Source organism: Orcinus orca, chromosome 4 (genome assembly GCF_937001465.1).
Source record: "Orcinus orca chromosome 4, mOrcOrc1.1, whole genome shotgun sequence".
In the NCBI taxonomy this organism is placed as follows: Eukaryota; Metazoa; Chordata; class Mammalia; order Artiodactyla; family Delphinidae; genus Orcinus; species Orcinus orca.
In genome coordinates, this window is record NC_064562.1 from 118,372,821 (window position 1) to 118,390,903 (window position 18,083).

At 44.4% G+C, this 18,083-nt stretch overlaps 1 protein-coding gene across 1 annotated transcript in view; it reads right to left on the minus strand.

Annotated features, from left to right (window-relative positions):
• Positions 1 to 18,083, minus strand: part of EVC2 (EvC ciliary complex subunit 2) — a 145,085-nt gene that overhangs the window by 62,909 nt on the left and 64,093 nt on the right. Inside the window, exons 10-11 of the mRNA XM_004269625.2 lie at positions 8,469 to 8,793; positions 1,870 to 2,109 (exon numbers count right to left, since the gene is read on the minus strand). Of these exons, the coding sequence (XP_004269673.1) occupies positions 1,870 to 2,109; positions 8,469 to 8,793 (565 nt within the window). The remainder of the gene's footprint in view (positions 1 to 1,869; positions 2,110 to 8,468; positions 8,794 to 18,083) is intronic.

Sequence of the window (18,083 nt, forward strand, 5' to 3'; positions counted from 1 at the left end):
GGATAAATTAGCCACCGGCTCTGACCCCAGAACTCCCACTCTCATGGAGGACATGAGATGAGCCTGGTCACAGAGTAGCACAAAGTTCTTATAATGTACAAAATGCATAAGAACCCAAGCAACACAAGAGAGTAATAATAGCCTTGCATATACTGGGTGTTTTTGCTGGGCCTGGCATTGGACCCAGAGCATTTCTCGTCTTTTGTAACTTAATTTAGGGACAGGATACTATTATTCCCATTTCACAGATGAGGAAACTGAGTCCATATCACACAGCTGGTAAATGACTGAGCAGGGATTTGAACTCAGCCATCTAATTCCAGGGCCTGTGTTTTAACTTCATAATAGGCTGTCTCCCAAATCCAGCTTCAACCAGTAGCATAATAATTAGACCAGCAGTAATTAAACCCACGGTAATTAAAACATCAGCCTCAGTGTACTATCCCACTGACTGGCTCTGCTGTCTTTTTTCCATCTGGGGAAATACTGTCCATGCAGTGGGTTACCCGAAAGTTCAACATTTTGTTCAATAAGAAACGTATGATGTTTTTCTTTCCACACAAAAGCTATAATCTCTCCAGGTCCAACACCTGAGGATTTGCACTCTCCTGACAGTGAAAAGCAGAATGGTCGGTGGGATGTGGCCAAATGCCAGCTTCTGTCTGAGAGCTCCTGGCAGCAGAATCAATACAGCAGGAACACTGTGGTGACATTTCTATCCTCTACGGAGCTGGATCACGTGAGTCAGCTGACCTGAGCCCTTGCCGTCGGGAAGCTCAGAGTCGGGATCCTCAAATCCTAATCTGTCTGTGCCTTGGGACTGTCACCAGGGCTGTTACTTTTTTGTCCCCAGTATTATTAACAATAACACGTGTTTTTCCAACGTGGAGAGTCAGCCACAGCTTATCACGAGGAGCGGGCAAAACGACAGCAAAATCTGTTAATCCCTAAGTGATGCTGTGGGGTCTGAATACCTACCCAGGACTTTATTTACTCTCCTAAAGTTTTACTGGGAAAAACCAAGAGCAAAACGGAGAGGCTGGCCGGCTCTCTTCACGCCAAGATGCCCAGTGCTTTCTGACAGTGGTCCTCTCTTTCCAAAAGGCTCACGAGAGCCGCCTGGTCTCCTCGTGGGACAGCCCTGATCTGTTGCAGCTCTCACTCACGAGGCCTGTGCCAGGACCAGAAATCTGGTGCTTTATTGCACACCAGTGATGCACTGTGTGTACAGGCACAGGTAAAATGCCTCAGGCAGGCCTCATAAAAATAGTGACAGTCTCATAAACTATTTTCACAGTCATCTAGGAATTTATTCAGTCTGGGTTAATGACACTCACACTCAAGCTTACATGCAAAAACACCCACAAATTCACCCAAGAATATCGAGACAGAGAACATAAACCCTAGGCATACATTGCCATACATACGTGTATGCACATATATATTTATATTTTTAACCACTATATATATTAACCATATATTGTGCCAAGCACTGGCTTTCCATGAATTAGATCATGAAATCTCCATCATGACCCTCTTAGTGTGGGGACTCTATTACCCTCATTTTACAGGTGAGGCAACTGAGTCTCGGAGAAGTTAGGCAATTTGCTTAAATTCACAGAGCTGATGGGTAGTGGAACTGGAATGCAAGTCCAGGTGAGCCTGAGTCTAAGGTCTGTGCTTCAAGCCCCCATTTGCCCTGCTTATTGGAAACTCAGCCGCCGCATCAAGAGGTCGAAGGAAGACAGCATTAGTTCACTGGAACCCAGCACAAAAGAGACAGGACTTAGCTCAGAAAGAGGAGAAATTTACTGAAACAGTTCAGGAAAATGACTCCTCCATCAGAGAGAGCCTCATTTGAGGCATTACCTGTATTTTAGAGTAATCTTGCAGCAGCATTTTCGCTGCCTCTGGCTTCAGTTCCCCTTTGAAAATAGCACTTTTTATCTGGGTAAAAAAGATACTGTGCAGTTCATTCCTCTGGAAAATGGCCAGCTGCCTGTGGGCCTTGGCAAAATCTTCCTCCTGCTGCAGAGCAAGGGACCTCCTCAGGTGCTCCTGTTCTAGGCCATGGAGCGTCCGCAGGAGGCTGCTGCATTCGATAGCGGACTGTGGAGAAGAGCGGGGCACGTGGGAGGTAACACACTGGTCAGGCATGCACAGGCACATGTGTACAACATGTGAGCACACACATGCATGCACGTGCACATGTACATACATGCACGCACACACAGCATACATGCATGCACCAACACACATGTGCACAGTGCATATAAATGCACCCAGCAATAATGCACATACAGGCACACGTACATGCACGTGCATATGCACACACGTGTACAGAGGACACATACATGCACCACCAACATACACACAGTGCATATCAATGCACACAGCAGTAATGCACATACACGCACACACATGCATGCACGTGCACAGGCACATACACATACACTCAGCACACAGATATGCACCACCAACACACATGTGCACACATACACATGCACAGTGCATATAAACGCGCACAGCAACAAACAGTGCACACACATGCACAAAGATACAGGCAACACAGCAATACAAATACAGAGCACGCATGTGCACATGCACACACAAGCATGTGTGTGCACACCCACATGGAACACACACATGTATACACACAGGCATACACACACACTGAATCCCAAATTTGCCATGAGGAAGCTGCTAAACTCTGGGAAATGCTGTTGTAACCTGTCCTCCCTGTTATCTTAACGTTTTCCAGAACCATCTCAAAGAAAAAAATTCACAAGAGTGGAAATTTTCAAATCAAACTGCCTGAAAATAGCCCGCAAAATGGAAACATCAATGGACTGTGCTGTTAGGCTCTCAAGCTTATTTCCATCATCTTTCATCCTTAACTTAGATGAAGAAAAAAATACGAGCAATCAGGCCCAAACTGATAACCTTTGTGTTAAAAGGGAGGCAAAGGGGAGGTAGGAAGTGGCTCCTGGGATGCCTCCACTTTATGTGGTCCAGAGGGAGGGCAGCAGGGGGGTGACACGCCTTCACTAAGTTCCTGATGCATCTGCACTCCCATTACCTCAAAAGACTCATGCCGCAGGAGGGTGTCTTAGTCATTCCACGTGCAGAGGCAGAATTCTAAGAAGCCCCCAAGATTCCTGGCCCCCAGTGTAAGACGTCACAGAAATTCCCTCCCTCTGAGTGTGGACATAAACTTTGAATATGATGGGACTGTCACTCCAATGGTCAGATTATTATGTGGCAAAGCTGAAGGGGTCTTCTCTTCTGGAGAGAAGTAGTTATTCACAGCTGACTTGATCTAAATTACAGAATGCAAGTCACCCACAATGAGGGTGTTGGGCCCCTGGTTCTGGGCAGCACAGGGATGCTCTGCTACCAGGGGAGTAGCTGGTGCCCAGGTAGGTCCATTCATCCATGAAAGTGACCTTCTATTTTGACAGTATGCAATTCGACAAGCTCCAAACCTCAATTTATTTTAATTAATAGGAATGAAACAGGGGTGAAATCCATTTAACTCCTCACAGCCAGGACAAAAAGCAAGCACACAGCACACGTGCACGCGCACACACACACACGCATACACACGTGCTTGAGTGCGCGCGTGCAAATCCTAAAACGTAATTATCTGTCCTTGCTTAGAATAGTATTTCTGAAGAATAAGGCATGAGGAAATGTGTTTGTGTCATAGTGAAATGCTCCTTAAAATAACTTTTGGTGGGAATCCTCCCCATTTCCATGTATACTGCCCTCCTAAGGGGGTCCAGAGACCCACAGAAATGTGTTCATCCCCTGCTCTAGTTCAATCCTTCTGTGGCACAGATGAGAAGACTAAATCCTAAAACAGGGGACACCACGGAGGCCTGCCAAGCAGGGGAGGTCATGTGAGGTAGCCTGGGAAGCACTGTACTAGGGGGCATTGGGGACTGGGGTAAAGTAGAGAGAGCAAGCCCTGCTTACGGGGTCAGCCACTGCTCAGCCCACCAAAGGGGGCTTTGCAGGACTACGCACCTGGTGTGGCCATATCTTTCCATTTTTTTTAAGAGAAGTTGAAAGTCTGGATTTTCTATCCAAAATTTTATATTTTAAATATTGGCAACAAATGTGCATTTTTAAAGGTACATTAAAATAATGGTCACTCACCCCCAACTCCCTATTGAACTTTCCACTAAAATAGACTTCTCAGAGAAATGAGGCATGTTTATCCTTCGGCTTAAAAGGCCTAAAAAAGCAACTTGCATGGAGAGATTGGGAGGCCTGGATCAGGATAGGGTACTTCGATCCTGGCTCGAGAATTGCAGGCCTGTGCCAGGCTGTTCTGACAACTGCTCTTCGCGCTGACTCTAGGCCATCAAAAATGTGAAATCGCGTCAGGAAATTATGACTGTACTAAATGACACTCCCTGTACTCAATTTAGCAAGCTGGACAAATTGTGAAAATGTTTTATAGAAATAAAACCCCCAGAGATGGTTCCAGTGTTAAGAGTTCTTGCCCTTAAGGCATCTTTTCCTTTAAGACACACTCAAAGGAGTTAGGAAACCTCCGGCAGCTCAGGGCAGGATGCGCTGCTGCTGCCTCTTCTCCGAGTAGCTGGGAAGCACGTGGATCTGGAAGAGGGTCCCCCTACAAAGTACACATGCTGAACGGCCAGTGGCTGCTTGCAGGAAGCTGGGCAAGACACTTCCCCTCTGGGCTTCTGTTTCTCCAACTTGAACTGGAAAGATTTCACATCCTGACTGTTTTATGTCATGGGCTTCTTTAAAGATTACACTAAATAATGAAACTGGATAGAACAGGGCTGACACTGCCAAGCATCGGTCTAAGGACTATACAAGCATTGACAGTCCTATATGACAGGCATCATTATTACCCCCGGTTTAAGGATGGGGAAACCGAGACCCAAGGAGCCTGAACAAGGCACCTTCTGGAGGAAGAAAGTGAGATCTAAACCTAAACCACCTGCCTCCAGAGTCTATATTTGCCACTACCCTTAAGAGTTTCTCCATGCAGAAACGCTTTACAGACTGTACGGGATCATATAGATGTTTAAATGTGAACAGATTTCATTGCTATACTAATTACTGGAATTCCTAAACTTTACTCAAAAAAACTGATCCTCCTCATTTAGCTTTTTTTTAAAAAAAACAAAACAAAAAACTAATTCTTGGAGGAATAATATGGCCAAAATATTTTCATGCATTTTATTTAAAGAATACTACAATAAATGAATAGATGACAAAGTCACTCTAAGATGGAATGACTTGCACGGACTGGGAGGGAAATAGCTCTGTTAACTTTTGCAGTTTTATGCTATTTTTGGAAGTGGATTTGCTCAAATAAGGAGACTTGTCTCTGGACAGGGTGGCCTGGGGGATCCATAATGATGGTGCCGCCCACCCTGAGCCCTGCACAGAGCGAGCAGGAGAACACTGTGTGTCACCCCTTCTCTTTGCCCCCAACAACCAGTGGAAACAATGAGCAAACACTTAAAACTGCGCTGCCGCGGGCAGTCTTTGCAACAAAAGCATTGCAAAGGCAGAAGCCCACCAGGATTACGATGCACTGTTGCGTGAGGGTGGCCGTGAGGCCTGATGGTCGGGGAGAGCTGCCTGGGTGTGTGTCTTGGTCCATCCACGTGTCCTCAGGCAGGTGACCTTCTCCTATCTGTTTCCTCACCTGTAAACGTGGGAGCCTATCAATTCCCACTTCACCGAGTGGGTGTGAATATTTGAAGAGAAGGTCCAGGTGATGTGCTCTGAAAAACTCCTGGCCTTCAGTGAATGCTAAGTGTGAGAGCATTTAATGACATCTGTGATGGTAAGTGGAAACAACCATGATAGAAGGTTCAATGAACCGCATAAACCTTACTCTGTAAGAAAAAAAAAAGTAAAAATAAAGCAAAAGGTTTATGCTGAAATCCGAAGACAGGAGTGGGGTCCCCTTAGCATAGTGGTGTCTCCAGGCTCAGACACACAGCAGGAACTCAACAAACAGGCTGAACGAATGTTTGTCCACTGTTGACTGGTGGAATGTGTTTCAATTTTTTTCTGGGTTTTTCCTTTTATGCTTTGGAGCTGGAGTTGGCAGACTTTCAGTAAAGGCCAGATAAATATTTTAGGCTTTCCAGGACACATCAGGGTTCTGTCACATATTCTTTTTTTGTTTTTACTTTTTACAATCCTTTAAAAATGTAAAAACCATTCTCAACTCAAGGGCCAGAAAAAACAGGCCGGGCAGGATTGGACGCATGGGTCCCAGTTTGCTGACCTCTGCTTCTGAGTACCTTCCAAGTCTCCCTCATTGAATGCGTATTATTTTTATCAGAAAAAAATATATAACAAATTGAGGAAATAAGAGAGAGAGAGAGAATGAGACTGTTTGGGGCTGAAACAGTGAACAGTGTGTTTAACACATTCTTTTAAAGTGCTGGACTCACGGAAACACAGTGCCGACCTGTGCAATCATGGATGGAGGTCAGAGAGCACGGTCAGCCAGGGGAACAGTGGTGGGCTGAACGTTGCCCCCTCTCCAAAAAGATACATCCACATCGTAATCCCAGAACCTATGAACATGACCTTATTCGGAATAAGGGTCTTTGCAGATAATAATACAGGATCATTTAGCTAGGTCCTAAATCAAAAGATGAGTGTCCTTAAAAGAGACAGAAGTGGACGTGACAGGGTCATGGGGCCATGTGAAGACCAAGGTCAAGATTGGAGGGATGGGGCTTCCCTGGTGGCACAGTGGTTGAGAGTTCGCCTGCTGATGCAGGGGACGCAGGTTCGTGCCCCGGTCCGGGAAGATCCCACATGCCGCGGAGCGGCTGGGCCTGTGAGCCATGGCCGCTGAGCCTGTGCGTCTGGAGCCTGTGCTCCGCAACGGGAGAGGACACAACAGTGAGAAGCCCGCGTACCGAAAAAAAAAAAAAAAGATTGGAGGGATGCAGCCACAAGCTAAGGAATGCTTGGAGCCACCAGAAGCTGGCAGAGGCAAGGAAGGATTCTCCCCAAGAGATTTCAGAAGGGCCATGCCTGGCTGACACCTTGATTTTGGACTTCTGGCCTCCAGAACTGTGAGAGAATAAATTTCTGTTGTTTTAAGCCACGAAGTCTGTGGTCATTTGTTACAGCAGCTACAGGAAATCCATACAGGAGCCAAACAGAAAATAAGCCACACCCTAAAATGAGATGTGTGTTGAGGCGAGGGGACCCCAGCTGCAGGGGAGTGGCTGGGGGTGAGACAGCGTGAATCGCACCTCTCTGCTTAAGTGCCCAGCCCGTAGTCTGACCACAGGTGACCGACCCTCTGAGAGCCGGGCGCTGTCACCCTGAGAGCTCTCTACTCTCTCCCAGAGGATTTCTGTGCACGGCTGCCAGTCTGCAGAATGGAGGTTAGGAGTTCAGAAGCTCGTTCCTAAGATGTTAGACCTCCCTAGGTTGATAAATTTTCAGAACAGGTTATATGGGCTCAAGTCACCAGAGGGAACCAGCCATCTCTTCCATGGAGGAAGGTAGAAATCAGACTGGATTTGGTGCGCCCGGGAAAAAACTCTGGCGTGATTCCTTTCAAGACGGAAACTGACACTCTCTTAGGAAAATGAGAGCTGATCTCCGATCAACAGAGACCAGCCCTGGGAAGGCCGAGAGGTCAGAGATCCCAGAACTGGGCACTGTGCACGAGAGCCTACTGCAGCCCACACCCGGGGCTCCTTTCCTGCATTACTTCTTCCAGCTGCTCTGAGAGGGGGGCGCCCTCGGCCTTGACTCACAGACTTACAGAGGCTAGTTAAGGCCTTCCGGAGCTGAGCTGGAGTGTACTAGAATATGAGTCCAGGTTTGTCTGACGCCAGAGCCCGTGCTGGAGAGAACTTAGTGTGGTGCAGTCCAGACGGACACACGTGTGCACTGACATCACAACCCCCCTGAGCTGTGCTCTTGTGGACATGCTTTTCTGTGAATGAAGCCATTCTACCTGTCCCATGACACCCCACAGCACTGTGAACGTACCTCTATTACAACATGGCTGAATGAATTCACATGTGTTATATGCGAGAATCCTTCATTAGACTGTGAACTTCTCAAATGCAAGAACCATGTCTCAGTGCTCTCTGTACCTTCACTGCCTAGACAGTAGTGATCAGTAAATGCTTTCTAAATGAATTCTGGATGGATGGATGGAAGTGTAGATGGGCAGGTGGATAGAAGGGTGGTAGGCGGATGGATGGATGGGTTGGAGTTTGGATGAATGGATGCATGGATGGGTGGTGAGTGAATAAATGGATGGATGGATGAGTACATGGACAGATAGATGGAAGGGTGGTAGGTGGGGAGAATGGATGGATGGGTGGGTGGATGGATGAATGGGCAGGTAGATGTATGTATGGATGGATGGATGGATAAATGATGAAGGAGGGAGGCAAAGGAAAGCCTTCCTTTCAAAGTTGCCTTACCCTCTCACTAACACGTTTCAGCACCTCTTCTGCTTCCTCCATTGCTGCCATCTCCCTCTGGTACTGGCTTTCTGTCTTCTTTTTTGTTTCTAGGTCACACTCAGCTGTCAAGGCCACCATCTTCCGATCATACTCGTCTTGAATTTCTTTCTCCAGCAACAGAAACTGCTTTTTGAAAACAGCACCCATCCTCCTCTCTACCTGAGGGGAGAGATGGCCACTGCTGGTCAGATTTTTCAGTAGAAGAGCAATGATATCTTTGCTGATTTGGGTTCGACAAGCTTCCAGATCTGAGTCTGCCCAATTCAGGGTTGCAATTTCCAGCCTGGGAAACACAAAGGTCAAGAGAATTCCATTACATAAAATCACAGCAGAAACCAAAGGTCCCTCAGAGCTCTGAGGTTTCAACTTATTTGTAAAGTAAGGTCTTTCTTTTTTCCTTTTCCTTCCTTCTCTTCCTTTTCTCCCTCTCTTCTGCTCCATCCAGTTATTGAAGGACAGTGACTAAATTAGCAGAATATTATTTAGTAAATTTGCAGGGTACCATGTTGGAAACTACAAGGAATATAACTAATATAAGACATGGTCTTTGTCAACAAGCAACAAGTCAACAAAAACAAGAAGACCAGGAGAAAAATGGTTAAATATTTGGAGGATTTGAAAAATTAGGTTCATTTTACTTTTTTCCAATTAAAAATTAATTTATAGATATGTCAAGTAAATGTAATGTAATACCCTGGATTGAATCCTGGAACAGAAAAAGGACATTAAGTAAAAACTAGGGAAATCTGAACGAGTATGGACTTTAGTTAATAATAACGTATCAGTATTGGGTCATTAATTTTAACAAATGTACCACAGTAATAGAAGATTTTAATAACAGGGGAAACTATGTACAGGGTATGTAGGAACTCTCTGTACTATCTTCTCAATTGTTCTGTAAATCTAAAACTGCTCTAAAAATGAAGTCTACTCAAGAAATATTTGTGAGATACTTCACAGAGTCACAGGTTCTAAAACTTGATTGTAATGTTGTAATGGTGGTTGTACAGCTATATATAGTTACACATATATATCAGACTGTACTCTTAATGTGGGTGAATTTTATGGTTTGTTGGTTATACCTTTATAAAACTATTACAAGATGCACAGGACAAAACTATGTCTATGATAGAAAAATCTGGAAAATAAACACAGAAAAAGACTTCATTCACAGTAGGTCTATCACCCAGTCAGAACCAATGGAGGTATTTGTTGTATTTGCTTCCAGTTTTTTTTTTGTCTACACATATTTTCCCCATGGATGTATATTGTTTACATAGATGCACATATAGTTTTGTCCTGTTTTCAATTAATGTTGTAACAGGCATCTTCCAGTTGTATTTAAAAACTGTAAAAGTTTCCTTTATGATGGTTGCAAAATACTTCATGATGTGGTGTACCATGATTCAATTAACCATTCTTCTAGTGGTGCACATTTGGGTTACTTGCAAAATTCAAAGTCTAAGATAACCTGAAGTGAACATCTTTGTAAAGAGTTTTTGATATTCACAATGATTTTTTCAGTATGATTTCTACAAAGGGAATCACTGGGTCAAATGCTAGCAATATTTTAAGCCTCTTAGGGCATCCTGCCAAACTGCTTTCCAGAAGTTCCCCAGCAATGCAGTAGGATCCTTATTTCACCCCTCCCTGTAAAATGTTTAAATATATTTAATAATTTGATAGGAGAAAATGGCATCTGACTGTAAAAATATAAGGGTTTTAAGAAAACCTTATTATGGGGCTTCCCTGGTGGCACAGTGGTTAAGAATCCGCCTGCCAATGCAGGGGACATGTGTTCAAGCCCTGGTCCAGGAAGATCCCACATGCCGCGGAGCAACTAAGCCCATAGGCCACAACTACTTAGCCTGCGCTTTAGAGCACGCGAGCCACAACTACTGAGCCCGTGTGCCACAACTACTGAAGCCCATGCACCTAGAGCCCATGCTTTGCAACAAGAGAAGCCACTGCAATGAGAAGCCCGCGCACTGCAACAAAGAGTATCCCCTGCTCACCACAACTAGAAAAAGCCCATGCACAGCAACAAAGACCCAATGCAGCCAAAAATAAATAAATAAAATAAATAAAAATTTTAAAACTTATGAAAAGAAAAAAAAAGAAAACTTTATTATGGAAATTTTCAGGCACTTAAAGTAGGTAGAATAATCAGACTCCCAATGTAATCATTACTCAACTTGGAAAACTGTCAATATTTGCCAATCTTGTTTTAGTTACTCCCTTCAAAGTTTGCTTAGCTGGGCTTCCCTGGTGGCGCAGTGGTTGAGAGTCCGCCTGCCGATACAGGGGACACGGTTTCGCGCCCCGGTCCGGGAAGATCCCACATGCCGCGGAGCGGCTGGGCCCGTGAGCCATGGCCGCTGAGCCTGCGCGTCCGGAGCCTGTGCTCCGCAACGGGAGAGGCCACAACAGTGAGAGGTCCGTGTACCGCAAAAAAAAAAAAAAAGTTTGCTTAGCATTTTAAAGCAAACCCCAGATTTTTCATTTTACCTTTAATTTCCTCAGTATGCATCGTTAACTGTCAACTGTATATATATATATATATATATATATATATATATATACACACACACACGTGCATATGTATGTCTATATATGTGTATATATGTGTTTATGTATATCAGTTTTGCCTAACCTTGATGTCATTATCATATTCAATACCATTTAACCGTATCATATTTAAAGTGTTAAACAATAATCCCAATAATTAATATCAGTCATTATTCAAACTACCTCAAGTGTCCCAAAATAATTTTTACAGTTGAAAGTTTAATTCAAGAACCAAACAAAATCCCACAATGTTGACTAAGTCCACTTTATTCTATATCATTCTGCCCTTCCTTTTTTTTTTTTTTTGCGGTACGCGGGCCTCTCACTGTTGTGGCCTCTCCCGTTGCGGAGCACAGGCTCCAGACGCGCAGGCTCAGCGGCCATGGCTCACGGGCCCAGCCGCTCCGCGGCATGTGGGATCTTCCCGGACCGGGGCACGAACCCGTGTCCCCTGCATCGGCAGGCGGACTCTCAACCGCTGCGCCACCAGAGAAGCCCTCTGCCCTTCCATTTTCCCTTCCATGATTTGCTGGGGAAACCTGGTCGTTCATCCTGCAGAACGTCCCACATTCTGGACTTGGCTGATTGCTTCCAAAGGGTGTCATTGTTCCTCTATCCTTTGTATTTCCACAAACTACTAGTTAGATCTAAGGTCTTGATTAGAGTCAGATTAAATTTGTTTTTTTAAAATGTACCATAAGTAGTACCGTGTGCTTCCTGTAGGATCATACAATGGGTAAATACTAAGATGGATCACAAGTTCAAGTGGTTCCAGTATGATCCCTATATTATGAAATTCCCTATCTACCTTTCACCTAATGGTTTTAGTATACATTGTAATTGTTACCTAGATCCATGATATCATCAGGGGTTGAAAAATCACACTTTCTAATTCTATCATTTCTTCTGTATTTTTTTAAGCTGGAATTCTTCACAAAGAACTTTCTCTCCTCAATAATGCAGTTACTCTGACATAAAGCTTATAATTATGATAGATGTTTGATTCTTTGCTAAAGAGCTGGTGTCATCGCAACCTCCCATGGTGACAAATGAGTTGGGGTCTGTTTGTTAGTTGGTTTATTTGCTTGTTTAGGTATGAGAGCAAAAGGTTAATAAAACTTTTTCCAACTTCCTGAGAATCTGAGCTTTGGCTTTTACCTGAAAACCTCAGAAGGACAAGAACATCAAATGTCATAAAAAATAAAACCTGATTGGTAAATTACATCTGGATGGGAGGACCTGTAAATGAACCATAAATCCCTAACAGGGAAGCAGACACTGTGCTTTGAACTTTCCCGAGTGAGGTCATTCTTGGACCTGGGCATGTCCCTTGTGGAAACGCTGGAAGCCATGCCCGCGAGTTATTACAAAAGATGCTGGCAACTCTGGGGTATGAAGCGTTTAAGCCAGGAAGGCTCCCATAGCTGCCTGATGTAGACTGAACCTCCTTGCACTAGAGCTGTGTGACTTGGGGAGAAAATACCTCCTGGACAGCTATAGGTTGCAGTGTGACCTGAGGCAAGGGCACCCACAGAAGACTGTCTAATGCTGCCCTCACAGTGGACACGTACACTGTGTTCCTGCCCTCGAGTTACATAGAAGGGGTCAAGTGTGGCCTATGGGAGTCTGAAGAGTGCAAATGTTGAGCTGAATCTAGGAAGACCCCATGCCTCTGCGTAGAATCACTATGAAATTGTATATATTTGGTGGGTTTCAATCGACTACAGCCATTATTCTTTTTAATGCTCAAATTTTACCATCTTAGATCAAAATGTCTCCCGTGTCCTTTAGACCAAATTAATATAGTTTTAAACAACAGCTCATTCATTTCATTCTTTCATTTCCTCAACGGGTACTTACTGAACCTGGCATGTGCGGAGAGAGTTTGCAGGTTACAAAGCAAGGAAAAAGCAAAGAGATGCTTCCAGGTGGTGCGTGCACGGTTAAATATCCAAGGAACCAAACAAACCATGTCCCACAGTCTCAGAGAAGAATTACTTCTCTACTGAGACAGACAAAATAGATTGCACACGTTTAATGAAGCTTTTTGTGGTAGACAAAATAATGCCCCCGGCAAAGATGTTCATGTCCTAATCCCCAGAGGCTGTGAATCTGTTAGGTGACACGGTGAAGGAGAAATAAGGTTGCAGGTGGAACTAAGGCTGCTAATCAGAGATTGATAACAAGGTCTTTAAAAGTGGAAGAGGGAGGTAGAAGAGGAATGGGAATCAGAGGGAGATTCGATGAAGGAAGCGGCGGTAGGGGGGTAGGAGTGATGGAATCATCAGCTTTGAAGATGGAGGAAGGGGTCACGAGCCTCGGAATGTAGGCAGCTTCAGGAGGATGGATAAGGCAACGAAATGGATTCTCCCCTACAGTTGACATCTTGAGTTTTCCTAGCGAGGCCCATGTTGGACTTCAATGTCCAGAACTGTAAGATAATACATTTGTGTTGTTTGAAGCCACCAAGTTTGTGGTCACTTGTTACAGCGGCATATGAAACTCATACACCTTATCTGACTCACTCCATCCATCATCCATTCATTCATTCATTTATTAACTTGTATTAGAAAATGGGTGGCTGCCTATCGGGTAAACTGCAAGTGCTTTGCCAGGTACATGGGGATTGAAATGAACAGGAGGACATTTCCATAAGTTCTCTGCTGTTAAATCGCTTCCTAGCTTAAGCGAGCTGGGTAAAGGACTTGGCTTCCCCACCGCACAATGGGGACCATCCTCATAGGTCGTTGTTCAGGGCTAAAAGAGATAAGATATAGAAAATACATGGTGCGGAGTCCGGCATTTTGTTGTTTCTAAATACAGTAGTTTCCTTATTCTTTTCTATTCTCTCTCCCAGGAAATTGGTGGCAGGAGAGAGTCGGTCCTCACAGCTCACCCTTCCCGATCCCCTGGGAACACAAGCTCACAGACACTTTCTGTTTTAATAGTATTAATGTTAATCACCATGGATATACTCTCAGAAGTAACAATAAAACTGTCAGGGTGTTCCAAAGCCACAAAAGAAAGAAAAATGTCCCTTTAAACCAATTAAAATAGCATGCAATTAATGAAGGTGTCATCTGTTAATTTCCCAACCAGCCACAGAAGAACTAAATGCATATTAAGAATGCATAGTTTGCATACAGGATTGTCTCCACTGGTAAAATTCTCATCACCCCCTATGGTACTTTTAATTATTTAGACAACAATGAAATACACATATTTTCCCACTCCCCGCCCCCTCCAAAAGTCCCTAATGCCTCCATGAAACAAAGACATTTTGAGTTGCACAGGCTGGACTGGGATTCTTCATCTTCTTTACTACTTCAACAAGTTGGCAAAGTTAGCAAGATTCAAACGCTTCTTTCCTAGAGAACATCTAATTTTTTCAGGTCACAGAAGTGTCAGCTTTTGTCACTGTACTTTAGAGAGGAATGTACTTACTCTGGCCAGGTTTGCTGCATATACATCCTGTACAAGCAACAGCCCTCTTATAAATGAGTGATTTCCCATGGGAGTTAGAACAATGACCAGCACAGAGGGAGCGCTTCATAAATATAAGCCATTAAGATGTATTAGTGGCTTTTTCCCATGACAACATCTTTGCAAAAGAAATGGTACAGCTTAACTTATCCCAGAACTGATTAATGCTTTGCATAGCTACGGACGATACAAAAGAAACAAAGACATAGGTGTCTTTTTCCTTATTTATTTTGTATAAAAATGAATCAACTTCTCACCAAATGGCAAGCAAGGTGTCAGAAAGAAACTACAGTAGGATTTGCTACAGAAGGCAGTAGGTGTTCTCCTGAATGAGAAAGAGGGCTCATTAACGTGGAGGGTAACTCATTCAGAGTGAAAATGAAATGGCCATGGCCACTTTTATAATACAAATCTCCACGTTGGCTGATGTAACCACAACAGACCCACAAAAAACAACTGAGTATTAGTGAAACCAAAATTTTCCTCATAGGAGCCAATTTCCATGGCATCTCACTGCAGCAAGATTCCATGTAGAGACCATAAATCATATTTATATCCAATCGATTTGAGGGCCTGGACAATAAGAATTCAGGGGAAAATATCTCCTGGGTATCCTCACTGTCAAAACTGTAATGGCAGGTTAAATCAGAGTAAGACTAACTACTGTGTGTGAGTGAAACACTGGTTGAAGTTATGATAAACCCTAAATTTTTTAGTTTGGTATAAACTCAAATAGATTGTCAGACCCAGGGTCAGCATCCTTGTCTTTGACTTTTTCCTCTTAAAGATCTCTTGGTTTAGAAGTCAGCTTGGGCCCTCCCTCTCCAAGCTTGAAGCAGAGGCTCGTTAACTCCTTCCATCCTGGCGTTTCCACATCACTGCCCCCTCCCCAACCCCTCGGTGGCCAGACCTGACGGGACAGCTCTGGAACAGGCGAAAAATGTAAGGGAGAGTTCCTCTCTCCACTTGGCCGTTTCCCAAGAGATGGTGTTTCACTACGTCTGAAAACATCATGAGCTCGGGAGTCACGCCAACTTAGCTTCCAATCTCAGCTCCCCCTCTTAGGCGCCGGGTGACTCAGGTGAGTTATTTGATGTCTCTGATCCTAGATCCCTAGTTGGTTAGTAAGAATATTATCACCCATGTCAAATGAAGGCCACTGAGATGCACATGAACTTATCTACAAAACAGAAACAGACTCACAGACGTAGAGACCAGACCTGTGGTTGCCAAGGGCAAGGGGGTTGGGGGAGGGGAGGATTGGGAGTTTGGGATTAGCAGATGCAAATTATTATATATAGGATAGATAAACAACAAGGTTCTACTGTATAGCCCTGGGAACTATAGTCGATATCCTGTAATAAATCATAATGGAAAAGAATATGAAAAAGAAGATATTTATGTATAACTGAATCACTTTGCTGTACAGCAGAAATTAACATTGTAAATCAACTATACTTCAATAAAATACATTTTTTTTAAAATGAAGGTCATTGAGAGGATTAATAGTGCCTTTTATGCACAGGCTTTGTTTTAATAGCTTGATGGATATCAAGCCATTTAATCCCCATGATGATCTTATAAGGTAGGTGAAGAAACTGAGACACAGAAAAATTACCTTGTTGAAAGTCACAATGCTATTAGGTGGCAGAACTGGGATTTGAAGGCATGACATGTCTCCAGAGTCCTGGCTCTATACTCTGCCCCACTGCCTCACACTGACACGCACAAAGCACTTAGCTGGTGCCCGGCACAAAACAGATGCTGGAAAATGTTACTTCACACTGTTGTTGCTGTGGTTATGGCCATCAGAGTCTTCCTTGGTGTCATTCTTTATGGCAAAGAAAAGAAAATTTGAAGGGAACATAAACAGATGGATAGATGGATGGAGAAGTGGAGAGATGAATGTTACATAAATAGATTACATTTGAAATTCTTATTTGTATAGCTGGATCTTGCTCTACCTGGAGATTAGATGACAGTGATGGGAAAGAAAATATAAGGTGGAACATTTAAAGACGGCTTTAGAAATGAGATCAACCTTGGACATCATCTAAGTCATCTTTCCAACCAACGCCCAGGTGTCCTCATTATCTTTCCTGCAGAAGTCCCCCAGCCACCACTCTGCACACGCATGGTGAGGGGTGCTAACTGCCTCTCCGGGCGGGCTTTCCATCGTGGGAGAGCTCAGACAGTCAGAATGGTCTTCTTTGTAATCCACTAGAAGCCACCTCCCTAAAATGTCTATTGTTGTTCCAGGTTCCACCATCTTCTTGATGATTTCAGAGGTATCTGGCAATGGTGACCACGTGTACACTACTTCCAGTTGGGGCAGACGACACGGGTTTACCAAGAGCAACAGGAGGCTGGCAAAGCCGGGGTCACTGAAAAGAATGGATTGAGGGTCCGGGATGGACGTGAGGTGAGTGCAGGTGGCCGGTGAAGGCATGGCAATGACCAGGAATCGGGTGGTGAAGGTGAGACGGAAAGAGGGGAGAGGTCTGGGAGAGAGAGGTGAGGGGCCCCAAGGAGAGACCGCGTCGGGATGACGCCCACAGTTCACCAGGCCGTTTGCTTGCTCACATGGAACCTTGAATGGGGACTCCTGGTTAAAGATGAGGAGGGCCTTTCAAGGACTACAAGCTGCCTACACTGAGATGGACGACTTATTGGTTTCCTGGAGCTGTTGTAACAGAGTCTCACAAACCAGGTGGCTCAGGACAACAGAAACACCTTGTGTCACAGAAGAAGTCTGGATCAAGAGGTGGGAAGCCATGCAGGGGGGTTAAGACCCTCAGGAGCATCCTTCAGGCAGTGAGGGCTCGGAGTTGCAGATGAATGGTCCAGGGTAAGAGAGACAGAGGGCTGGAGGGTTTGCAGTTTTACACGGGGAACCTTGGGACTCTAGAACCAACTAGAGGATGCACAGTTTGGGCACATGGGTCTCCAGCAGAAGCTCTCGAACTATTAGGCATCAGAAGGACCAGAATGACTTCAAGTCATGTTAAGATGCAGATTCCCAGCACTACTCTCAGATTCTGATTCCGAACAAATGGATTAAGGTGCTGTATTGGTTTCCTAGGACTGCCTCATTAACAAAGTACCACAAACCAGGTGGCTTCAAAGAACAGAAATGTATTCTCTCCCACTTCTGGAGGCCAGAGTCTAAAGGCAAGGTGTCCACGGGGTTGGTTCCTTCTGAGGACCATGAAGGAGAATCTGCCCCATACCTCTCTCCCAGCTTCTGGTGTTGCCAGCAATCTTTGGCATTTCTTGGCTTGTAGAGACATCACTAGTCTTTACCTCTGTCTTCACATGATGTTCCTCCTTTCTGTTTCTGTGTCCAAATTTCCCTCTTATAAGGACACCAGTCATACTGGCATCTTAATTGTATCTGTAAAGATTCTATTTCCAAATAAAGTCATATTCACTGGTGCTGGGGTTTAGGACTTCAATATATCTTTTTGCAAGGACACAATTCAAGCTCTAACAGCAGCCTCCCAAGAATGAAAGTCCCTCACT